General features: G+C 35.8%; 1 protein-coding gene across 1 annotated transcript in view; it reads right to left on the bottom strand.

Moving 5' to 3' along the window:
* The window catches only part of MAGI2 (membrane associated guanylate kinase, WW and PDZ domain containing 2), a 986,849-nt gene that overhangs the window by 803,724 nt on the left and 155,961 nt on the right, over positions 1 to 27,164 (bottom strand). The window contains exon 3 of the mRNA XM_053716523.1: positions 25,858 to 26,068. Coding sequence (XP_053572498.1) covers positions 25,858 to 26,068 — 211 coding nt within the window. The remainder of the gene's footprint in view (positions 1 to 25,857; positions 26,069 to 27,164) is intronic.

Below are 27,164 nucleotides of genomic sequence, written 5' to 3'. Positions count from 1 at the left end.
GGTATGGCAATGAGTCATCAGACTCTACAATGTCCCATTTCTCCTTCAAAGTCATTCCCAGTGTCCTTGTGTTGGGGGTGTAGGTAGTAATAAAGTTAATCCTACTCTGGGTATCCTTGCTAGTGTAGTCAGCATTTAGATGCAATCTGGCCTCCTTAATCAGTTGGCTATTGTATACTCCATTTCCTTTAGTTGGACATCCCGTCTCGTTCCTGATGTATTGTTACGGATCACTCTCAACATTTGTGCCTTCGGTATCGCTTTGATCAATTCTTTCGGGTGGTATCTGGAAGCGTGCAGGAGTGTATTCCGATCTGTCTCTTTTTCACCAAGTTTAAGTTGTCTCTGAAAGCGCATAGTGTCAATGTATGTAGAAAAGTCATTACCCACAGTAGTGGGGACAACGGACAAGCCTTTCTTAAGCACACTCCGTTCATGGTGACTCAGAATGTGTTTGCTGAGGTTGACAGTCACATCCTCCTCTGTCTGCATTGGAATGAGGGTCTTCTTCCATACCCCGCCCCTTTGGGTATGTGGACTTTGCCTCTGCCCCTGGAGCGGGTAGTAATCCCTAAAAAAGGCTGTGCACTGTTATTGATCTCTTGTTCTTGTCGCTGGTTCCCTGTGCCTTCCGAGTCAGAACCAGAACTGGTGTCCACAGTATTTAATTGACGATGGGTATATGCCCTATACCGTCCCTGTCACCTGGGTTGGTACTGTGCCCTCTCGCCTGGTCCCAGGGTCCACCTATTGACCTTCTTCTCTTTGTAATCTTCGGTCACATAAATATAAATGTAAAGAACTAAGCTTTCTCTGGACTTTAGTCAACGATCTGTTCCTTTAATAAGTGACGTTTCGGGACCAATCGTGCCTTTTCCTCAGACAAAATATATATAAATATATATATACGTATTACACACACAAACACACACATTGGACATTTACATCTACTAAGCATGAACAGCTTAAACAGTTAGCAGTTTATGCTAAATTGCTTTTCTTCAGTACAGAATGTACTGCTTGATTACTACTCAGTTTTGTTTGGAGTCAGCAGTGTTTTTAATTGCACACTGATGCATATTTTACTCTAACAACTTATTGCTTATGATTCAACTTGCTTGTCACTTTTTTAACAGCACAAATAAGAGTAATTACCAAGAGAATCACAATGCAGTAAACACTTGAAATAAGCACAGAGAATTCTTATAATGAACCTTCAGCATGTATATGTGATCTTAAAGTCTACTTAGTAGTCTTTAGAAAACTAATGCAGTCCCAATGGACCCAGCTGCTCACCTGCTTCATGACATTTCTTTTTTAATAACAATTAATGCAATCTTAATATTCTTCAGAATGACATATTCTCCGTCAGAGAGTTTTCTTCTACACAAGAATAAAGTATAATATGCTAATAATGTAGAGCACATACTGTGTAAAATAAAACAATCCAAAATAGAAATTATGAGCAAAGAAAAAAAATAATGAATTAATTAATTAATAAGAATCTAAAAAGTTACAAACCAAGACATCTTCCCTTATTAATAAAATTTGTAGAAATGTGAGGAAAATAATCAAATCACATTGTTGTGTAGTGCAAAGTTAACCAATCGAATTGCTAAGTATTCTTCTGAGATTATGGTCCCCATTTATTACTCTTTGTGCAGATAATGTTCCCAGGCAGATAACCTGTTCATCTGAATTCACTGGGAGCAGGGCAGCCCTGAAATAATTAATGGCTGCAAAAGAAAATGCTTGTGCAGCCCTGCCCTCTGCAATTGGTTGCTTGAACAGGGTGTGTCAATTATTCCAGACAAACAACTCAAGTAAGAAAAGTTAGCCGACTTTGTTATTGCTGTGTTTATACATTGTTTATACATAATAACACTTAGAACATTACCTTCAAGAAAAGGTATACTGAAAATTATATGTATATATATATATATATATATATATATATATATATATATATGTAAATTTTTGTTTTATTCTATATACTACTGACAACATTTCTACCAAATTCCAAATATTGTCATTTATTTTCCAACTGGTCAAAATAACAAAGATTCTGAAAACAAGTTCATATTCATTTTTAAACAACACAATACTAATGTTTTAACTTAGCAAGAGTTCAGAAAATCAATATTCAATCACAGCTTTTATGTGTCTTTTCATGTTCTCCCCCGGTCTTTCACATTGGTGTTGGGTGACTTTATGCCACGTCTAGCGCAAAAATCCAAGCAACTTGGATTCATTTGATGGTTTGTGACCATTTATCTTTTGATCACATTCCAGATATTTTCAATGGGGTTCAGGTCTGTAGATTGGGCTGGCCATGACAGGATCTTTATCTGGTAGTCCTCCATCCACACCTTCATTGACCTGGCTGTGTGGCATGGAGAATTATCCTGCCGGAAAAGACAATCCTCAGAGTTGGGGAACGTTGTCAGAGCAGAAGGAAGCAAGTTTTCTTCAGGAAAACCTTGTACATGGCTTGATTCCAGCCTTATTGAATAACCCCAGATAATCACTGATCCTTCACCAAATTTCACAGTGGGTGCGATACACTGTGGCTTGTAGGCCTCTCCAGGTCCCTGTCTAACCATTAGACAACCAGATGATGGGTAAAGCTGAAAACTTGAAACATCAGAGAAGAGGACTTTACTCCAGTCCTCCACGATCCAATTCTTATGGTCTTTTACAAACTTCAGCCTGGCTCTTCTTTGCTTCTCATTGATGGTCTGCCCCTAGGAGCCGGTTTCAAACGTTCCTCGACATGCACTTCACTCCAGCTGCCACAGCAGTGGTTTTTTTTTTATACTTTTCCTCATTAAATATGATTTGGTTCAGGTGATTACCTAATCAGTATCTCATTGAGTAGAATGAGGTGTGCCTGTGTTGGAATTCAACAGACACTGGAATAGATTGGCTGCCATACATGTAGAGATGCTGATTTGCCTTCCCTCTGACGTTGAGAGTGCGGCTGGTAGCCGCTGCTGTGCTTGTATCCAGCGATATGAATATGACATATTGTCTTGAAAAAAGTCCTGACGTAGGGCCGAAACATTGACTGTTTAAATATTTCTTCAATAAAGTTTGAATCATGTTAAAAACCCTGCAAGTGCCCATACCTGTGAGACTATTATATATTTTGAACCTTTGGATTGCACCCAGGTTACTTGTGGACTGCATAAGGTGGAGTGCTTGGTTTACTACATTGTTATATATATATATATATATATATATATATATAGTAGTCAAGTGTTTTTTGATGTGCGCTGTGTATATGGCAAGTGTTTATTTTGCTTCAAAAAAGTTCCTCCTGGTATATTTCAATGGCAGCTAGTTTCTGAGTATTCCACTATCATCAAATGGAAAATGAAATGTAGGGTGAAGAATGGGGTTTCAGAGTTCAGCGCTCATAGAATGGAGAACAAACAAACAAAAACAAATTATGGTGCAGTATGTCAGCACTATAGCAATAAGGCAAAAAAAGAGAGATAAAACTTGCTCACCTTTTTTAACCTCAAACATGTGAGGTATGTTGGAAGCTTGGGGGGATGTGATCCCTCTGTGGTAAAGCTGTATTTTAACTTCTCCTCTCTGGAGTATGGTGTAAATCTGTGTCTTTTATTTCTTGAAAGGCTTCTCCTCTTTGGAGTATGGTGTAGAACTTTGTTTTTTATTTCTTAAAAGGCTTCTCCTCTTTGGAGTCTGGTGTAGAACTTTGTCTTTTATTTCTTGAAAGGCTTCTCCTCTTTGGAGTATGGTATGTGTTTTATGTGTGGAACCAGTTCACACACTGATATGGTAGTTGTTTAAGGATCTCTGTGGAGATTTTTATAATGCTTTGAAAATGATGTATCAGGGACACATTTTGTAACTGGTAAAACCAGCTTTATTTCTGTGTTTAAAATAAATAATAAAGTGAAATCTTCCTAGTGTTTGCCCACATATAAGACAAACCGTGGGAAGTGAAGTAAAATCCGTTGAAAATAGAAACAGTTTGCTGCAGGAAAATGGTGTGAGTGCAGCTAGCTCAAAAAGTACAAGTAATCCGTGGAAACCGGAACTAATAATTGCAGGAGCTGTTTGAGATACAGCTAAATATTGATTCCAGGTAGTTTTTTAAGCTTTCAATCACTTACAGGGGCCGGATGGCTCAGGATTGAGGTGCCTGTCAGTGACAGGGTCCGGAATAGCTGAGAGGATCGCGGTCTCGCCGGACCGGAAGTGACGTCAAAAGTAGGCATGCCCTTACGCGTTTCGTGAACAAGGTTCACTTCATCAGAGGGTATGCCCACATAAGAGTAAGGATCGCTTTTATAGCGTTTCCAGGTTGTAAATTGTTCATAATTGGCTTATGTATTTAGTAATATATAGAACAATGATGGTGTCTATTTTCTTTACTTAATCCCAACTTGCTAATTGCGGTTTTTATTGAAAACCTATACCTGGTCTTTCCAAAGTGTACTTTAATATAACAAAGTGACGTTTCGGGGACACACTCCCCTTCCTCAGACAAGCTTCCAACATACCTCACATGTTTGAGGTTAAAAAAGGTGAGCAAGTTTTTCCTCTCTTTTTTTGCCTTATTGCTATAGTGCTGACATACTGCACCATAATTTGTTTTTGTTTGTTTTTTCTCCATTCTATGAGTTCTGAACTCTGAAACCTTATATATATATATATATGGGTTTACCTTATTTTTATTTTTATTTGTATTTTTTCTATGTTTATTTTCATTATTTGTGGGTTTATTTTTCTGCCTGCAAACAATTTGGTGGTGGGATTACGTATTGATGCTATGTTTTGTGTTTTTAAATCTGTTATTTTTTCTTCTTCGTTTAACAGTTGTTCATCTGTCTTGATGAAGGCTTCTATGTAAGCCGAAACATCGACCTATCCTTATGGCTTTCTAACGTTGTTGATATAAACAATAAACTAACTTTGATGTATATAAATCCTGAGAGTGCCCTCCCTTTCCTAGCTCATATATATATATATATATATATATATATACATATATAAAAAAAAATTCAACACAAGGTATGGGCACATTTGCACATATTCTTGAATTTAATGCCACCAGTTGGCTGTAAGGTATATGCAAAATGCTATCATATAAAAAAAAATATATATATAAATACATTTTCACAAACTTTAGGTTTCCCACTGAAATGATTTATACAGAACTTGTGCAGCCAAAGGAGAAGTGGTTCTAAAATAACTTTAATGACCTTCTTTGAATGCCAGCCATGTATGGGTTTGGACTTGGTTTTGGTAATTAGAAGGCCTCTAATTGCAGCTATGCATCATAGTTCTGAAAGATGATTTTTAATATGTTTGTGCAATGGTTCATTGACTTATTAGGTATGGCATGCCCAAATTCTCAGAACTGACCAACAAAACTATATATATTTTAAAAGTAGACAACCCAAGGTATTGATCTTGAAATGGTGCATTTATTTGCATTCCGCACCAGTAGTTGGCCATGAGATGTATACCAATGTGATCATATAAAAACAAATCTATATTTTATTCCACAAACTCTGGGTTTCTAAGTGAAATCTGTTACACATAACTTATGCAGTCATAGGACAAATGATCATAAAAATCTTAACCATGCATGTCTGTATATGTGTTTGTGTGTATGGATGTGACAGTATGTGCATGTGTGCATGGCGTGCCAGTGTGTATATGTGCGTATGAGCATGGCGCTGTATGTGTGTGTGTGTGAATGTAACAATATGTGTTTTGTCAAGTTGTGCTTTACTAGATGTATTAGTGTGAACTTGTCATAGTAAAACACATTTAGGTTAAACCACATATAGGGTGTTAGAAAATAACCGAGAGAGAAACCAAAAAGTTATTGGCTGCTGAGGCAATGTTCTCAGTTAATGTGTTTGAGCAATAATATTTAATCTATTAAATAAAATAAATGTTAACATTATCTAAGGAAGGGGAGAGTTTTCCCCCGAAACGTCACATGTAATAAAAAGCACTGTGTGCTGCACTTAAATCCAGAGAGTGACGTTTTTTCATTGGATTATATGCTGCATTGATGGCACGCTGGTAATTATGCCTTGAGTATTTGTGAAAGTGCACACTAAAGAATTTGTATGTATATTATATGTATGTATCTTATACACACACACACACATCAGGGCAGGCTCTATAATGGGGACCGATGGGACCATAGGACTCAAACATCACTTAACAGTGGAAGCACATAGCATATTCTCACTAAGGGCCTGATGATCAAAAGCTCACCGGCATGTTGAGAAATCTCGCCAAATCTTTGGGGGCTTTTTTTGAGCATTATATTGCAATGTATGTGTATTTTATTTGCATACAACACCCTGCATAGCTAGATAAAGAGATCCCAGGCTAAAATTTGCCGTTCTAAAATTATTTGATGGATCTCGCCCTACTGACGAGATGTCTTGCATCATCTCACCACAGGGGAGAGCTTTAGATCTATAGATTAAGGAGTTATTTTTGAGGGGGGAGGTTCTTCAATGTTTACTAATTATATTTCTTTCTTTTTTGTCTATTTTAGAGAATTCTGTGAACGTAAAGAGAATTTGGAGAAGATATCATTTCTGGTTTTCCTATGAATAAACTGTTCTTTTGGATCAGTAAGAGATAAAATAACCTTCAAATATAGTAATGTACAGAGAAATCAGCAAGTATACAATTAACTCAACTTATAAACATGTAACAACCATAGTAGTGCACAATATATTGCCATCAGAAAAAAGCTGTCATATATAATCTTCAGCACCCAAGTGACATAGTTCTGTATCGTGGCATCATGGACCTCTTGTCTTCCAAAAATATAAGTGATTCCTGCAATCAATTTTTCCATGACATTGAAGCCATTACAGAGGAGATAATGGGGAATATTTATCAAGCTCTGTACTGAGCTTGATGCCCCGTGTTTCCGGCGAGCCTTTAGGCTCGCTAGAAACAGAAGTTATGAAGCAGCGGTCTTAAGACCGCTGCTCCATAACCTGTCTGCCTGCTCTGAGGCGGCGAACAGAAATCGACAGAAATCAACCCGATTGGGTTGATTGACACCCCCTTCTAGCGGCTGATTGGCCGTGAATCTGCAGGGAGCGGTATTGCACCAGCAGTTCACAAGAACTGCTGGTGCAATGATAAATGCCGAGAACGCAGCGGACATAATCTGCTATATCGGATAATGTCCGCTCGCACAATCATAAATATGCCCCAATGAATAGAAAGACTATCAGCAGAAACACTTTTTGGTCCATTTTGGGAAGTTGAAAGGTAATTACAAATACTCTTCTCTCCGCGTGAGATGTTACGCTGATTCTTTCAGTTCTAGCAGTATTTGTTTTTAAAGAAACAACTGTTTTTTATTTTATTTATTTATTTTAAAGAAGAAATTTAGTTTTTTTTTGTTGCATCAGATTTTTTTTCTGTAAATATAAATAAAAACTTTAGCCATCTAGAAAAAAGTTAAATGGAAAATCAAATACAGATTTACAGATTGTAGATAATAATTGAATTCTGGAAAGAACACACACTATTGCTGTTTATGCGCGTTATGATGTAAAGGTCATATCTGTCAAAGTTCCTGCAATTAATTTGAAAAATGCATAGGATTCGTGAGATAGCAAATGCCATGGAACGACCTCGATAATGTATTTTCTTATGTTCCTGTCTTTTGTCATTAAATAGTAGATAAACGAGCAAAGGCGTATCCTATGGGTTCTTTTAGTCATCCGTTAAAATTTATGAGCAAAGAAGTCAAATAAGCCTTACTTTACAGTACGTTTATTGTTATCCAAACTAAAATACCAAAATGTGATATTTCAGTATTTTTTTCTGGTTTTCCACTGCCGCAAACTATGTATTAGTTGTATTTTGAACCATGGATGTGTTTAAGTTGCACTTTCATAGGACATGGTAGAACGAATGGTCCTATGGATATTCGTTTTGGACAATCGAATGTTAATAAGAAGGAAAATCCATTCAATTCATTAATTGAATGCTATTTCCAGTTTTCGAATGTTAATTTCGTTTTCTAATGCTCACAATTAGTAACATTCCATTTAACAAACACTATTCAGAAATGTAAAAGTTCATGTGATAATGAATTTAGTAAATTGATACATAATAGATACACATATATTAAGTACAATTTTTCTATATTAAATATTGCATAATTCAAATATTCAATTTAAAGAAAGCATTGGAAATACTATCACAAAAATATCAATTAAAATGTTTCTAATTTGAATATTGCATAATTCGAGTTGAATTAGAAAAATTTGAATCGAATATTACTTTTAAAGATTGCTTTAGAAATACTATTACATTAAACAAATGACAGAATGTTGTACAAACATTCGAAATTCAAATGAACAAATGTGTTAAAATCCGTTATATTTTTCAAATGTTGCAAAACATTCGCCCCTCCCTAACGTTCAGCACATGGTTAGATATTATTGTTACATTTGATTTAGATATAATATCCCTACTCCCTAGCATTTCTCTATTTTCAATACATAGATATTCAATATATGTGAATTATTCATGCAATTGAGAGCCTGCTCAGTTAATGATACAGGCTTAGATTACAAGTGGCGCTTTACATAAGCAATATCGCAGCCATGCTAACTTGCGCGCTTATAACAAGTTGAAAGTAAAAGTGTAAGGGTTAAAAAAAGTGTACCAAACACAGCATAAACATATTCATATATACTGCCACAATTTAAAAGCAATAACATTATTTTAAGTGATATGAAACCCAATTTTTTTGTGTGATTTAGAAAGAACATGCAATTTTAATTGTTTATTTATAACCAACAAGGTGTACAATCAAATGAATTCAACCTCTTATGCCTCGCAGGGCCAAGTAAAACATAATATATTGGAAAGCAAGACAATTTTAAATTGAAAATTTCACATTTCACATACCAAATTACTAATTCCCTTATATGAAATATTTGTGCACCTAGTTGGGATTTTTCTAATTTTAAATAGATAAAGAACCAATTGAACACTCATTAGATTAAATAACAAAAATAAAAAAAATAATAATAAAAAAAAAAAAAAAAAAAAAAAAAAAAAAATAATAATAATAATAATATTTCTCTTTTCTCCCTCCCTCTCCCCTCCCACTCCATGGCTGTAGCTTTTGGCTGGGGAGGGTCACCATACTCCCAAAAGGACAAGTTCCGTATCTTTAAATGGATATATTAAATATTCAATCTCACTGGGGGATAAAGCTTTAATAAAATTCGACCACTTAGAGAAAAAACTCTTCACATCTAGGTCACTATATAGATCGGTATCAAATTGTTCGATAATGCATTGCTTTTTTAAACAATTTTTTACCTCTGGAATACTCGGGGTTGCTTTCAGCTTCCATTTTTTCAAGATTAGATATCTAACCGCAAGTATTACCAAGGTAACTGTTTTAAGTTTATCCTGAGGCAGGCCTAGATCCGTGAGAGGAAAGATTATGTTTGAAGGAGATAATGTCAAAGAGGGGACACCCACCATGTTTCTTAACCAGTACTGTATCTTTAGCCAAAAGTTTCTGATTTTTGGACAATGCCAAAACATATGAATAAGGCTAGCCGATATATATGAACATTTTGGGCATTTGTTAAAGCTGGGATTTCGGCATTTAGTCCCCTTTTCTGGAGTAAAATATGTCATGTGGACTAGTTTTACATGTGCCTCACGCCATGAGGCAGAGAGAGTAGCACGCGAGATTGCTTGACATGATGAGGTTACAACATTTGCCTGCAATGAAGTTTCCAGTAGAGCTGCTGCCCACTTGGCCTGCAACTTTTCTATTATATCTGGACCTTTAAGTGAGATAAGTTTTTGATAGATATATGAAATTGAAGTTATACCACTTTTAACTAACGTAAGCCAGTTTTCAAGGAGACCTAAAGACCAATCCCAGCCAAAGTCATTTGTTAATTGAAGAGCAAAGTGTCTCGCTTGGAGGTAAGCATAAAAATTTTTGTTAGAAAGGTGATATTCCTCTTTAAGAGAATTAAATGTTTTAATGCACCTTCTTTCGAAATCTAACAGCTGAGAAATATTTATAAGGCCCAACGATTTCCACTTAGTAAAGAGAGCAGATTGTATCCCAGGTTGAAATTGTGGGTTATTTAAAAGTGGTACATACCTTGAGATCCTAAATTCAGTGTGCGACAAAGAACATAACTTCTTCCACATCTGAATTGGATTATAGATAGATTTTATCTTTTTTATTTCAGGCGGAAGTATGTTATTATTACAGTGTAATAAGGCTATCAGGGAGCATGGAGAGGCTATGTTACTTTCCAAATCAAAACTTGTTACATAGTTAGAATTAGCTAGCCAATCCATAGCTACTCTGGCCTGAAACACTACGTTGTATAGTCTAATATCTGGTAAGGAGAGTCCCCCAAATTCTGTGGAGAGCACTAACTTAGACAGTGAGATCCTTGGTTTCCTATTCTGCCAGATGAAAGAGCGAAGAGTGGAGTTAAAAGATAGTATATCTTTCATTTTCAAGACAAGTGGAGTGTTCTGAAGCACGTATAAGATTTTAGGTAACAGAGACATTTTATAGAGTGCTATTCGTCCTGATAGAGACAGAGGGAGATTCTGCCAGTTTTTAAAGGCTTGCTTAACTTTATTAAGAACGGGTACAATATTTAAGTCATACCAGGCATTGGGATTAGGAGAGATCCAGATACCTAAGTATCTGAATGCATTCTGAACTATAGAAAACGGAATATTTTCACAAGAGTCTTTGGTTTGTTTAAGCCAACATAACTCAGACTTTAAGATGTTCACCTTATAGCCAGAAAATGAGCCAAACCGCTCCACAATTTCAAGAAGTTTAGGGATGTTTCTAGCTGTATCCGATATATATATCAATACGTCATCTGCGTATAATGCGATTTGAAGTTCTTTATTTTTTATTTTAATCCCTTGCAATTGATGTCGAATCTGTATAGCAAGTGGCTCAATGGCCATATCGAAGAGGAGAGGAGAGAGAGGACACCCCTGCCTGGTTCCCCTCTCGAGTCTTATATCTTGAGTCATATCACCATTTACTAAGATTTTTGTGGAGGCATTCCTGTATAAATTATTAAATAAACGGAGCATATTACCTCCTATACCAAACTGCTGTAGTGTAAAGGACAAATGATCATGATGTACCGAATCAAATGCCTTTTCAGCATCTATAGAGATGATTGCCCTGTCAGAGGTGTCCTCCCCCCCCAGCCCTCCTGATTCCTCCATCTTCTTAAAATATTCTATAGTCAAGAAAACCTCTCTTATCTTAGCTGAAGAGTTTCGCTTCAAAATAAAACCAGCTTGATCTTTATGTATGATGGTGGGAAGGAATGCTTGAAGTCTGTGTGCGAGGATAGCTGTGAAAAGCTTGTAATCTGTGTTTAGAAGTGCAATGGGCCTGTATGATTCCTTTTTGTTTGGTTCTTTCCCCTGCTTGAGTATGAGAGTTGTATATGATGCAACAAATTCTTTAGTAGGGCTACTACCAGTGATATAGATATCGTTAAAGAGTGAAGTTAGATAAGATGTAATTTCTGGTGCCAGTATTTTATAGAATTCATTCGGGAGCGCATCCGGTCCCGGAGCTTTGTTAAGGGCTAGCCTTTGGATTGCCATAGAGATTTCTATTTCAGAAATTGGGGATTGTAAAGTTTCTATTAAGTCGGGAGATAAAGTTGGTATCACTATTTTATTCCAGAAACTTTCCCTCTGAGTAAAATTGGAAACCTTATGGGAATATAATGTCTTATAATATTCTTCAAATTCCTTGCATATTTCTTCTGAGGAGGTAAGAGATTTAGTACCCTGGGTGATAGACTTTATTGTGGAGGAAGATCTATCAGCCTTAACCAGGTTTGCCAAAAGCTTCCCAGTCTTGTTACCATATCTGTATAGTTTGGCACGTAGCCTAAGGTCTCTCTGGGTCGATTTATAAAGTAAAAAAGAGTCCCTGACAGCTAGTGCCTTAATGTACCTGGACCAATTTTCAGAAGTTTTTTGAAAAATATAACGGTTATATGCATTCATGACTGCCTTTAATACTTCACTTTCCCTTCTTTTGAGTTTTTTGGATCTGGAGATGGAATAAGCTATAATTTCCCCACGGAGAACTGCCTTAGCAGTCTCCCAAAATAAAGCGGGCTGGGGAATGTGTTCTTGGTTAAAAGATACATATTCACGAAACCTAGAGATAAGCCAGTTTTTGAATTTGAGGTCAGTTGCTAGGAAACGTGGAAAGAAGAAACCGGAATTCCTGATACTTGGAGAATTTAATTGAATATCAAGAGTGATCGGGGCGTGATCTGAGATGGTGATGGGTGAAATCCCAGCCACCATCTTCGTTTTACATGCTCTTTCATCTAGCAAAATTAGATCTATTCTTGAAAGGGTTTTATGTGCCCTGGAATGACATGTAAACTCCCTATGATCAGGATTTTGGATCCTCCAGATGTCACAAAGTTTCAAATTACTAAACAATTTAGTGAATAGCTTTGACTCTAGATTGTCTCTTTTGGTTTTATGGGGAACAAAGCTTTGCCTAAGCCTATCAGCCGGATATTGAGGGGCCATGTTGAAATCACCTCCAAGTATTAAATACCCTTCTGAAAATAAGAGAAGTTTATTTTGTAACGTTTCCCAGAAGGGAAGGCTGAAAACGTTGGGGGCATATACGTTACAAAATGTGTATAACGTTTTTAAAACTTTGATTTTAGCCATCAGATATCTCCCCTCTTGATCCGTATCTACCTGAATAACCTCGTAAGAGAGTTTCTTCCCCAAGAGGATTGCTACTCCACTTTTTCTTTTTGTGGTTGAAGAGAATAAAACTTCTTTAACCCAGGAGGTCTTAAGTTTTAATACCTCTTCAGGTTTCAAATGCGTCTCTTGTAAAAAGGCGATGTCAGTGTTGTTTTTTCTTAACTGAGAAAGTATTGCCTTTCGTTTTATAGGCGAGGTTAGACCACCTATATTCCAGGAGGTCAATTTTAGGTTACCCTCCCCAGCCATTTTTCACAGAACTCTCGAAAAGAGAGAAGGAGAAAAGGAGAGAAAGAGAGAGAAAAAGAAGAAACAAACAACAACACAAAAAAAAAAAAAAAAATATAAAAGAAAAAACACCACGTTCCCAGTTTGCCATCCTATATGCCCCTGGATAGCAAGCCACTAAGAGCCCCTTATCCTTTCTTCCCATCTTAACCCTAAATATAAACAATTCCTTCAAAACCAAGTACGTATCTTTTCTGTCTTGTTTTGTCTTCTCTCAATTTTTAATCTGGGGGAAAGGATTCTATGTAAAATTTTGCTGCCTCTCGTGCTGTATCAAAGAAGTGTGAGTGTCCATCTATCGTAATTTTCAACCTGGCTGGATACAGCAAGGTTGCTTGGATTCCTTTCTTGATAAAATTTGTGCAATGTGGAGCTAGCTCCCTCCTTTTAGTGGAAGTGCCAGCTGAGTAATCTTGAAACAGATAGATTTTTGCATCACCTAAAAAAATAGGTTGATGTTTGCGAAAGGCCTGAAGAAAAATGACTTTCTGTTGAAAATTCAAAAACTTTGCTATAATTGGTCTTGTCTTTGTGTTAGTTCTATGTGTGTCGAGTGTGCCTATCCTATGGATTCTTTCAATAATAATAGGTGGATAGCTTTCTGGAATCTGAAGTAAACGAGGAAGTATGACAGTTATTAACTTGTCTAGGTCCTCAAATTGCCTGTCCTCCGGAACCCCTATAATCCTGAGGTTATTCCTCCTTGATCTGTCCTCCAGATCTTCAATTTTGTTTTGCATTTTCAACAGAATATCATTTGTGGACTCATGATTTGCTGTATAACTTGCAGTCAAATCCTCCAGATCAGAAATTCTCTGTTCAGCCTCAGATAATCTAGAGGCGAACTGCTTCACTTCATTGGATAGAGAGGCAATATCTTGTTTAATTTCTACTTTTAATAGATCAAATTTAGGGGTTAGTGCCTCTGAGATTTTCGAGACTAATGTATGTATGTCCAGCGTGTCAGGTGTGCCAGATAATGAGGAAGTAGGTGGATGTAGATCTGTTGAGATTTCGGGAGCAGCTTTGTTCCTCTTATCTCTTTGCCTCCCCGCCATAGCTGCAGGAGAAGTTGTGGAGTGCCCGTGAAGAAATTTATCCATCTAAAAAAGGGTGAATTGGGAAAAATTCTAAAGTGATTCTCCAAAATGTGGAGTAACGTGAAGAGAGAGAGAAAAAAAAAAGTGAAATATACGTGATTTTATTTATTTAGAAAAAAGGGGGTAATATATACCCACTAAAATGAATGTGAGAAAAAAAAGTGTAAGTGATATAAATTCTCCTAAACAGCCATGAGAGGAGACGCTGGGGAGCAAGTGAGAAAAAAAAAGAGAAAAAAAAGAGGAGCAAAAAAACTCCCTTACCTAAATTATTCCTCTATATTATTTAAGAGATGATATAGAAGGACAGTGCTTTAATGGATAAACTGAATCCTCAAAAAAAGAAGTAATGCTAGGGCTTATCTAAAAGGAGAGGCAGCCACAAGGGAAAGACTTGAAGGGGGAAAGATTTAGTCTTACCCACACTGTTTTATATAATCTCCTTTTTTCCTTTCTTTTTTCTTAAAAAAAGAAAGAGAGGGATTTAATTATTATGCACTAGTCCTTTAGGTTTCTAAGAGTGTTCCAGAGTTATGCTAATTGGAGAGACCCAAGATGTGCTTTTTAACACTTCTACAACAGACTATCCTGGGGTTAGAACAGCCAAAATATATATTTTTCTTTTCCCTTCCCTTCCTTCCCTTCCCTTCCTTCCTTCACCTACCTCGCTTCCTCCCTCCTCCCTTCCCCTTTTCCAGACAGGACCTATGTAGGGCACAAGCTTACACTATTAAAGTGTGTTTAGTATTTAAGAAAAAAGACAAATACCAAAAGTAAATTATTAATGGGCTATATATAATTAAAGGATATAACCTTGAGGGATGATATTTATAGCCTAGTTATAGAGTAGGGTTGTTAATCTTCCCTTTATTTCCCAGACCCTCCCAGCTGGGAAAAAAAAAAAAAAAAAAAAAAAAAGGAAGTATAAAGCCTATAATAAAGAAACTTCCAATAACAACATAGGCATTTTTGTCAATCAGATTAAACAAATTAAGTTTAAACATGCAGTTACTGTAGCCTTATCTGTTATCAGTTTCTAAGTAAATATCAAAGATTGAGGTGTCACAATCTTACACCATGTGGAACCTTAAAAAATTTTTTTTTTTTTTACCTAAAGATAAGTAAGATCATTATGAACACAGAAAGTTATCTAACTTATAGGAATTGAGCTAGGAGGTCTAGTACCATATAAGGCACAGCCTTAATATAACGACCTGTGATCTGTAATCACTGCTGGAACACCTAGACCCAGTTGTACCATAATTGCTGTAATTTAACTGAAGTCTTAGAGAACTGCAATCAGCAACTGCAGTAAGATTTTTAAATAAAAAAAAAGATTCTTTTGGAGGGTCAAAGTATATACATTTGTAGTATCAGTAAATCAGCTGAAGGTATAACAAGTAAGATACTCTATAATCAGCTGGAAATAATATTACTGTAAAAAAAAAAAAAAAAAAAACTTTACAATTAACTTCTGTTATCTAGTTTGCTTTATTCTCTTGATATCCTTTGTTGAAAAGCATATGTAAATAGGCTCAGTAGTTGCTGTTTGGTGGCTGCACATAGATGCCTCGTATGATTGGCTCATCCATGTGCATTGCTATTTCTTCAACAAAGGATATCTGAAGAATGAAGCAAATTAGATAATAGAAGTAAAATGGAGTGTTGTTTAAAATTGTATTCTCAATCTGAATCATGAAAGAAATACGTTGGGTTTCATGTCCCTTTAATTAATTAAAATAATGATTAACATTTGTCAGCTGAATTACCTAAACCTTCTCAAACCCCTTTGGACAATCAGATTTGCATTATTAACCCTACGATGTGCCACATGTATCCAAAGAATAAACAATTTTACAACAGTGAAAAAGAGAAAGAAGACTAATGCATAAACAGCTATATGGAAAAATAGTTTGATAAATAATACAAAAGAGTGAATGTAAAAAAACAAATAAAGTCAGAATTAACCTGATTAAAACAAAGCATGCAGTTTTAAACTAGTTTCCAAATGAATTCTATTACACATTTTGATTTGTTCTCTTGGTATTCTTTGTTGAAGAGTAGGTTCGAGGACAACAATGCACTGCTGGGAGCTAGTTATTGATTGGTGGCTGCACTTATAGGCATCTTGTCATTGGCTTGCCCAATATTTTCAGCTAACTCCCAGTAGTGCATTGCAGCTCCTGAGTTTTCTATTCAAACACGGATACCAAGAAAATCAAACAAATATGAAAGTAGTAGTAAATGGGAAAGTTGATTAAAATTGTATGTTCTGTTTGAATCATAAAACTTTCATTTTTAATTTTCCAACTTACTGTTTTTTAAAGTGGCAGTGTAGTGTAAAATTAATTTGCCCTTAATGTATTTCCAATGACTTGCTATATCAGCTGTAGAGTTAAAAATTTATGAAAATTTGCTTCCATCGCAGGGGGCGATTTCAACAGCCAATATGATTTCAGTAGCTCTCATCCTATTGGCTGATTTGAAAATGTCAGCCAATAGGAATGCAAGGTACCCCATTCAGGGGACAGTGGATTAAGGGTTAATAACTTTATTTAGTGTTAGCGATGTCGGGGGAGCGGTGGACTAGGGTTATTTAGACTAGGGGTTTATGTCAGGGTGTTAGGTTTTAACATAATTTTCTTTTCCCCATAGACATCAATGGGGTTGCGTTATGGCGATCGCCATTCCGCGATTGCAGGTGTTAGTTTTATTTTGAACACTTTCTCCCCATTGATGTCTATGGGGGAAAGCGTGCACAAGCACGTAAAGCCAGGCCTTGGGTTTTGTGCGGTATGGAGCTTAACGTACCATACTGCACAACAAGAGGTTTTTCAGTAATTCGTAATGGCAGCACTATGGAAAGTGTGATAACGCTCAATTTTTTGCGTTATTTATGTAGCCCGGTATAGCGCAAAATTTGTAAACTTGCTGTATGTTAATCCTCAAACCAATTAGAATAATTTGTAATTTATGGTATAGCTCCAAAAATCCTATTTATATGTATTTTCTTTGGTCATAATGTTCTTCATATCTCGAAAGACTGATCCTAAAGAATAATCAGTCTTTTTAAATGTAAAGATACTTTAAAAATTGTGGCTCTTGTTATCAATAACTTTCATTGACCTTGAAGAGTAAAAGTTTGTATTATCACTGTTCATCGTTATTGATACACTACTCACCAGTAAATCTAGCTCTGAATAAAAGTATTAAGTCATCATTAAGCTGTCAGCAACCCAAAGATAACAATAAACAAATTCATTTGAAGGACACCCTAAGCTTAGATCATCCGTCACATGAACCTTAATACACCATTATTAATGTTCCAGAACCTCTCCAGAAATCTAAAATATTATTCAAGTTTGGTTATATAGAGGTTTATCATTTTGTTGTGATGAAGGGTGACTGTAAAATTTGTTCTGCAGCCTTTTGGGTGAAAATTAAGGTTATGGCTAAAGATTGGACCCCACAGTTTGATAATATTGAACTACGTGACACAAAAATGGTTTGCTCAGATTATAACTCATTGTTGTCCTCAATTTTTTGGTTTTGAAAATCAGTCATTTTTATAACATGGAAAAAGTTTGAAATATTTGTCTGTAACTCTGAAATGAGGGGGAGTAGACTAGAATCTAATTTATAATGATGATGATTTATTATGATGATGTCATTTTTTGTTTGATATCCTAAGTCAGTTTAAAGGGACACTCAAGTCAAAATAAACTTTTATGATTCAGAAAGAGCATGCAGTTTTAAGACACTTTCCAATACACTTCCATTATCAAATTTTGCACAGTCTTTTTTATATTCACACTTTCTGGGGAACAAGATCCTACTGAGCATGTGCAAAAGCTCACAGGGTATACATATACTAGTCTGTGATTGGCTGATGTCTGTCACATGATACAAGGACCCGGAAAATGGGAGAAAAAATTAACTTGTCAGAAAAAAATCTACTGCATATTTGAAATCAGTAGGTGTTAAATAATTGTCTTTTTATTATGTACTTGCTAATTATGTAATTCTACTGCATTGAGTGGTCCTTTAAACAAAAAAATATTTTCTGGAGAATGGAATTATTGAGGTAATTAGAACTTGTATGCATATGATGAAATGTTACATATCATAATGGACTATCCCCAACACCATAAGCTTTCTACAGTCAGATCTACATAGTATGTCCATGATTATAAACACAGCAGAACTTCTAATTGTCAAAGAAACTGCAAGATTGGCCCAAACTGGGAGCTCTGTCCTACCTTATATTTATCTAGGAACCCTGTTTACATACACACAAACCCCATCCCCAACCACATTGCCTGTTAGGATCTGCCTTATATTACTTGGTTCCATCTGAGTCTTTATACCTGGTCTGATATAAACAAAAATCAAATGTTTGGAGTTATTAATTATGCGTGGATAAAGTACAAGGGCATGACCATGCTCTTACCTGGGATTTCCCATGGCATCACATCAGCATTAAAGGGACAGTCAAGTCCAAAAAAAACTTTCATGTTTTAAATCGGGCATGCAATTTTAAACAACTTCCCAATTTACTTTTATCACCAATTTTGCTTTGTTCTCTTGGTATTCTTAGTTGAAAGCTAAAACTAGGAGGTTCATATGCTAATTTCTTAGACCTTGAAGACTGCCTCTAATCTGAATACATTTTGACCACTAGAGGGCATTAGTTCACATGTTTCATATAGATAACATTGAGCTCATGCACGTAAAGTGACCTAGGACTGAGCACTGATTGGCTAAACTGCATGTCTGTCAAAAGAACTGAAATAAGGGGGCAGTCAGCAGAAGCTTAGATACAAGATAATTACAGAGGTAAAACGTGTATTATTATAACTGTGTTGGTTATGCAAAACTGGGGAATGGGTAATAAAGGGATTATCTTTCTTTTTAAACAACAAAAATTCTGGTGTTGACTGTCCCTTTAACTGATTAGATTATAAATTACATTAACAAGTAAATCAATGTTATGAATTGAGAGTAACTCTCTATTAGATATCAATAGAACAAAGCACATTTGAAAATAGAAGTGATTTTAATATGTCTTTAAATTCCATGTTCCATCTGAATCATGCAACTTTATTTCTGACTTTCCTGTCCCTGTAACCAATAAACCCTCAGAGCAGACAATAAATTCAACTGTGAAGGATACCAGCATCAAAAAAAACATTTAAAAATGTTACATAACAAATCTATTAAAAAAAAAAAGCTTACTCTATAAAACAGTTGATTCTAACATATGCAAAAAAAAAAGAAAAATACAGAAAAGAAAAAGAAGACAACCGTATGAAGTTTGAAATAGCAAGATACAGTTTTTGGGGCAGTGCTATTGCTAGATAAGGTGGGTAAGTCCTGGTAGAAGATTGTTTGCTGCAGAGTCTGTATTAGAGTTGAAGAATACTTTGGGCTTGACCTGAATCCAAACGATATGATATGGATTAACTTGCTGAAGGAGAGACTGAAGGAAACATTTCCTTTGATGCTGCATGTGATGAAAAAAATAATGCTCAGGAAAGAGAAAAAAAATAAAACGGATATTAAATTAAAGAATACCCCATAAAGGGCCAGTGGCGCAATAAAAAAAATGTTCACTCACATGGTAACACCGCAGGAAACTTAACGCGAGCAGGTAAGCATGAGTATTACAAGTTGAAAGTAAAAAGTTAGCATGCGAGTGAAACCTTATGTGACAGCGTTAACTTCTTCTTATTTACTTCAATGGTGTGCGCTTTTAAAAAACCTAAACTCTTATTGCTCACGAGCTAACTCAATACCTCGTTAGACCAACTGCGCTAAACCCAAAGGTAGTTAAGAATATTCCACATTCCAAAGTTCTTCACATTCAAGAAAACAAGAAAATGTTCTATTTTTAAATATTATATATAAATATATATATATATATTTATATATACAGGGTGGAAAAATATCACTATGGTTTACTAGTCAGGAGTTAAAAGCTACTAGCCCAGAGGAAAAAAAATAGTAGTCCACTCAATGTTAAAGATAGGAAAAAGTCCTCCTGGACCACTGGAAATTTAATCCATATATACAGTACATATATAAATTTATATTTAAAAATACAAAGAACATTTTCTTATATGTGGAGAACATTGGAATGAAATATTTACATTAAAGTAAAAGCAAATCCTAGCGTTTTACAAATGCTAGGATTTACTATTGAAACAAATAAAGGGCACTTTCATTCATGAAGTAAAAGATACCTCGGCCCCTATTTAAGAAAGTCTGGCGGACCTGATCCGACAGTGCGGATCAGGTCCGCAAAACCTCGCTGAATACGGCGAGCAATACGCTCGCCGTATTCAGCATTGCACCAGCAGCTCACAAGAGCTGCTGGTGCAACGCCAACCCTGCAGACTCTCGGCCTATGGGCCACCAGCAGGGTGGTGTCAAACAACCCGATCTTACTCGATCGGGTTGATTTCCGGCGATGTCTGTCCGCCTGCTCAGGCCAGGCAGAAAGGTTATGGAGCAGCGGTCTTTGTGACCACTGCTTCATAACTGCTGTTTCTGGCGAGCCTGCAGGCTCACCAGAAACACTGGGCATCAAGCTCCATTCGGAGCTTGATAGATAGGCCCCTTCATGTAGAAAGCGCCTTTATTTGATTCAATCGATCACCGTTTTTAGCTGCTATGGCAGCCCACGGCTAAAAAAATTTGTGAAACGTTAGGATTTACTTTCACTTTAAATACAGTAAAACATAATAAAAAAATTCTTAAAATTTAATAAATATTAATTTTCATGTTTAAAGGTATTTGTTTGTGAAGGGTTCCAAAGTGTATATATATATATATATATATATATATATATATATATATATATATATATATATATATATATATATATATTTATGTGTGTGTGCCTTACATGCAGTTATATGAAAATTGGTGTATACTGTCCCTTTAATTTGACAAACTGGACAGGATTCTAATTTCATATATATACAAATACAATATGTAGTAAACTATAGCTGCACAATTGTGCTGTTATATCAGCAGGGCATAGATGTATTTCAAATAATGTTAAATAAAATCTAACCAGAATAGCTGTGTGTATTCCACTTATCTATTTATTCTCATGCCTCTAAAAACTAGTGTTTCTCAATCTATTATGCATTGGGACATACTTTATGTACTGGTGGAATTCATGGGACACCATCATTTATTTGTATATGGCTGTGACACCACCATGTAATATAATAAATTAGAGACATAGGGGTAGATTTATCAAGCAGCGGATGCTGCAATCTACTCCCGAAGTTTAAGTCCGTCTGAAACTTAAGTTAAGAAGCAGCGGTCTGAGGTGGCGGACAGCAATCATCTCGATCGGATATGATCGGTATGATTGACACCTCCTCATTGGTCGTGAATGTGCAGGGGCGGCATTGCACAAGCATTTCAGCAGAAATGCTCGTGCAATGATAAATGCTGACAGTGTATGCAGTCGGCATTTATCGATGTCCGCCCGACATTTGATAAATCTACCCCATATTATGAACCTAAGAATATATAGACAGTGATACATAAAAGGTCCCACTAAAACAGTTTTAGATTAAGAGTTTATTTATAAGGAAGTAAACTTTCAGGAATTTTTATTCTTTATTGTTATCTCAAATTCTTGGTGACATCCACAACTGAGAGATAACTGTGACACCACATATTTGTCATTCACAGTTTTAAACCTTCCCTACTAGACTTGTGCATTTGTTTCGTTCCGAATCGAAATTCGGACGAATTTGTCAAATTCTGAGTTTCGGATCTATTCGAATTTCCGAATTACCCTAGCAACGAAACTAAACTAATCCGAATGCATTTGTAACAAATAAATCCGAATTAATTCGGATTTATTTGTTACATTTGAATGGCCATGGACTAATCACAATTACACTAGTATTGTACAGTATATTAGGTTATAATATTACTCCGCTAGCTCTGTGCAGGGCACATTATGTAGCTTGTACCTGTGAGGTTGGTACTTAGGTGGGATGTGCTGTGTATTAGACTAGTATTATGTACTGTATATTAGGTTATATACCTCTGCTAGCTCTGTGCATATTGTGTAGCTGGTACCTGTGAGGTTGGTACTTAGGTGGGATGTGCTGTGTATTAGACTAGTATTATGTACTGTATATTAGGATATATACCTCTGCTAGCTCTGTGCATATTGTGTAGCTGGTACCTGTGAGGTTGGTACTTAGGTGGGATGTGCTGTGTATTAGACTAGTATTATGTACTGTATATTAGGATATATACCTCTGCTAGCTCTGTGCATATTGTGTAGCTGGTACCTGTGAGGTTGGTGCTTATGTTAATTCAGATGGGTTACACCTAATACACAGTACATAATACTAGTCTAATACACAGCACATCCCACCTAACACATACCGAACTTCCGAATTTACAAATCGAATCCGAACCGAATACATCCGAATTTATTAGAATCCGAATGAATACATTTGAATGTATCTGAATTCGAATCGACCCGAAAACGAAATTAAAAAAAAATCTGAATCGGTCCGAAATTAACCGAAACAAATTTTTCCGCCGCGCACAAGTCTATTCCCTACTCTAGTTAGATATTATGATAAACATTGAGAATTATGTTAGAAGATAAATAACACATAATAACTAATTTATACTATACAATCTTACAATAAGTCCACATTAATATAGCACAGGAAATAAAAATGATAATCTAAATAAAATGATATAACATTAAATAAAAAGAATTCATATACTTATAGTATGAAGTACCAGGCACAACATTATTTGAGCTATATCCTTCCCCAGCTTTTTATTGATTCTTTTGTTTGAATCAATAAAGATTATTAAACCTGATATCAAGGAGCAGCGTTCACGATAACCAACATCTAATAATAATCTAGCAAATTTTGTACTATACTTTTATTTTTGCAATGTTTTGTTTTTTTTCTGATGTGATTTAAAAGGACAATAAAGTCAAAACTAAACTTTCATGATTCGGATAGGGCATGCAATTTTAAACAACTTTCCAATTTACTTTTATCATCAAATTTGCTTTGTTCCCTTGGTGGTACTTTTGAAAAGCTAAACCTAGCTAGGCTCAAACTGATTTCTAAACCGTTAGCTCAGAGCATTTTTAAAGTTTTTCACAGTTAGACATTGTTAGTTCATGTGTGTCATAGAGATAACATTGTGCTCACTCCCGTGAAGTTATTTAGGAGTCTTTACTGATTGACTACACTGCATGTCTGTCAAAGGCACTTAGATAAGGAGGCTGTCTGCAGAGGCTTAGATACAAGGTAATCAAAGAGGTAAAAAGTATATTAATATAACTGTGTTGGTTATGCAAAGACGGGGATGGGTAATAAAGGGATCATCTATCTTTTTAAATAAGAACATTTTTGGTGTAGACTGTCCCTTTAACTAAATTAATGCTGACTACATTGAATAGACAGTAAAGAGTCTGTTTCAACCTTTTGATTGGGCTAATGTAGCAGAGGTTATTGTCACTTTGCAGTTGTACATTCTTATTACAGTCACATCTAACTAGGTAGGTTTCAGAATAAATCCATGTGCATTTGTCTGCTTGATGCATTTAAATGATGCATTTGCATATATTAAAATAATCTTTTCCAAGACAGAATCTTAGAGAATAAATTTTCACTTGTGATGACAAGCAAAATGAGGAGCTAATATAGGTTATTTATCATATGTGGAACACCACTAATAAATTACTGTGTGTATTATAACAATAAATCAACTGAGAAACACCTGAGAGCAAAGAAAGTCTGTTATAAAGAGTATCTAATAACAGTGATGAATCTATGACATGATTAGTTGTACTCAAGGTTGTTAAACATCTCAGCTGATCATGAAATTAGATGCAAAAATGAATCAAAGATATTTCTAAATAACATTAGAACTATGATACCAAATATAGATCAGCCATATTGTCAAACACGTTTTCTTTCAGTGTATGATATAGCTGTAATTAAAGGGACAGTAAAGTCAAAATGAAACGTTCATGATTCAGATAGAGCATGCAATTTTAAACAACTTTCTAATTTACTTCTGTTATCAAATTTGGTTTGTTCTCATGGTATCTTTTATTGAAGAGTAGCAAATTTGATAACAGAAGTAAATTAGAAAGTTGTTTAAATTTGCATGCTCTATCAGAACCATGAACGCTTAATTTTGACATTACTGTCCCTTTAAAGGGATATTAAACTCATGGGTACAACTACAGTAGCAGGGTTTCTACCAAACATTCTTGAGTTTTTCCTCTTGTACCTGCAGTTTTCTTTAAAGGCATTCTCTGTTTTTAACCCATTACAGACCCTCTTGGTAAAGCTCTGCATCTTTAGACTGGGTGCAGCCATCTTGTAGCTCATGTACTGTAGCTTACACAACAGAAAACAAAACTTGCTGGTAAAGCTTTACATCCTCCCTAGTCAAAAAGGACAATCTTTCTAAAGTCATTCTGAAGTGATCGATTACTCCAGACTAGTCATCAGAAGCCATCCTTAAGTATGCCCACAGGCCGAAATATTTAAATGAGATGACTTTAGAGTCATTCATTGGCTGTTCATGCTTGTGAAGTAATCAGTAAAGTCATCTGCTAATCATTCTGAAGTCATCACCCAAAATTTTTTTAAATTAACTGATGACTTTACAAGCCTGATGATGTCTGATGACGTGCAAATGACTTCTAAAGTAGTTTGATGATCGTCAAATTAGTGAAGCTTCTGCCATTTGCTGCACCTTACACATTGAATTAGCTTACACAACAGAAAACAGAAGCTTTACATATTTGAATTTTTTTGTTTTAAGAGTTACAGAACAAATATAAAAATGCCTCAGGAATAATAAAGAGGACTGCAAAAATGTACAGCTCCTGCTTTATATAGTGCACTCTAAACTGAGAAGAACAATAATGCTTGTTGTGTGAGTATACTTAAATTCCAAGATGGCAGCGCCCAGTATAAAACAAAAAAATGAATGTCTAAATTTAAGGAGCCAATTCGGATTTGAGTTTGCAGACAACAATGCTACTCACAGTCATTATTTAAGTATAAAATACATTGTTTTTCAGTTGCTATCAATTGAAGCCAAGTAAAGTTATGTTGCAGAGTTAGTCTTGAGAAGTCTGAACTGTGCATTTCCATCTCTGAGACTTACAAAATCCACAATTTTCCGAGTCAACTTACATGAAAGGGGGACAAACTAAATAGTGAAAGTAATATGTCGAAGTTGTTTTACTACACATAACTATATACAATTTTATATAAAACCTCAGCATTTGCTGTTCCTTTAATTTATGAAGATATCACAATTCTTGATACACATCCAGATTCACCAATGAATTGACCATGCTTTAGATATAACCATAGCCAACTACAAACACATAGTCCAATATCTTCAAATAAAAAACATGGACATTTATTCTCCTAAGGCCCAGAGCAAAGTTTATAGGCACGAATACTAAATTAGTCAAAACACTCTTGTTTCTTATTTTCTAGTGTATCTACTGTGATCTGTTTTCTACTTTGAAGTCCTAAGATTGTCCAGTATTTTTTAATACACACACAAGTAGATCATACTATATTATATACTTTCATATCATACTTACTCGATAAAGTACACTTCTCCCTTCTCGGTGTATGCCATCTCCCAGTTATCTGGCAAAGACCCCAGGTCATCATTTTCATCTGGCTTTTGATACTTCTTATTGTCTGCACTATTCTTGGATTCTTCTGGCTGGCAGTACATTGGTGTAGAATAAGGCTGGGATGAAATCTCACCTGAGGCATCTGTACTCTTGTCTTCATGTTCACTTGATTCTAGGAAAGAAAATCAAACATACAATTACTGCGTCATTTCAGCCAATTCAGTTCTTTTTTGATAATTCAGATACTGGAGAGATTATGCTAGCCTCACTGTCCATATATCTCTGATCCTTTCAATTGCTTTTCATTCTCAAGTTTACTCTGGTCTACTAGCCCAATAAACTGATAATGTCCTCTATAAGATTGTATGTTCTTAGGAGGAAAGCTGAGGACAAGCCTGTATTCACCCACAGATATGTCCTTCCAAGTGAATGTTCCATTGTAAGTCTAAATTTTTTCAACGTGTATGTCCAATGTCCAATTTATCTAAAAATGATGTTAAACGGACAGTCTACACCAGAATTGTTATTGTTTAAAAGGATAGATAATACTTTTATTTCCCATTCCCCAGTTTTGCATAACTAACGCGGTTATTTTACGGTTATATTATATTACTTTTTACCTCTGTGATTACCTTGTATCTAAGCTTGTGCAAACTGCCCCTTTATTTCAGTTATTTTGACAGACTTGCATTTTAGCCAATCAGTGCTGACTCATAGATAACTCCAAGGGGTCAACTTATTAAGGTGCGGATGGACATGATACTATGTATCGTATCAAGTCCGCCGCACATCGATAAAAGCCGACAGCATAAGCTGTCGGCATTTATCATTGCACCAGCAGTTCTGGTGAACTGCTGGTGCAATGCCGCCCCCTGCAGATTCGCGGCCAATCGGCCTCTAGCAGGGGGTGTCAGTCAACCCAATCATATCCGATCAGGATGACTGCTGTCCGCCACCTCAGCGGTGGCGGACGAGTTAAGGAGCAGCGGTCTTAGGACCGCTGCTTCTTAACTTCCGCTTCAGGCGGACCTGAAGCGGAGTGGGTCGGAAGCTGCATCTGCTGCTTCATAAATCGACCCCCAAGTGATGGAGCACAATGTTATCTATATGACACACATGAACTAGTGCTGTCTAGCTCTGAAAAACTGTCAAAATGCATAGAGATAAGAGATGACCTTCAAGGGCTTAGAAATTAGTATATAAGCATCCCTAGGCTTAGCTTTAAACAAAGAATAGCAAGAGAACAAAGCAAATTTGATAATAAAGTA

Source organism: Bombina bombina, chromosome 6 (genome assembly GCF_027579735.1).
Source record: "Bombina bombina isolate aBomBom1 chromosome 6, aBomBom1.pri, whole genome shotgun sequence".
NCBI classification, from domain to species: Eukaryota; Metazoa; Chordata; class Amphibia; order Anura; family Bombinatoridae; genus Bombina; species Bombina bombina.
The sequence above is the reverse complement of the archived record's forward strand: the minus strand, read 5'-3'. Positions and strand labels throughout refer to the sequence as shown.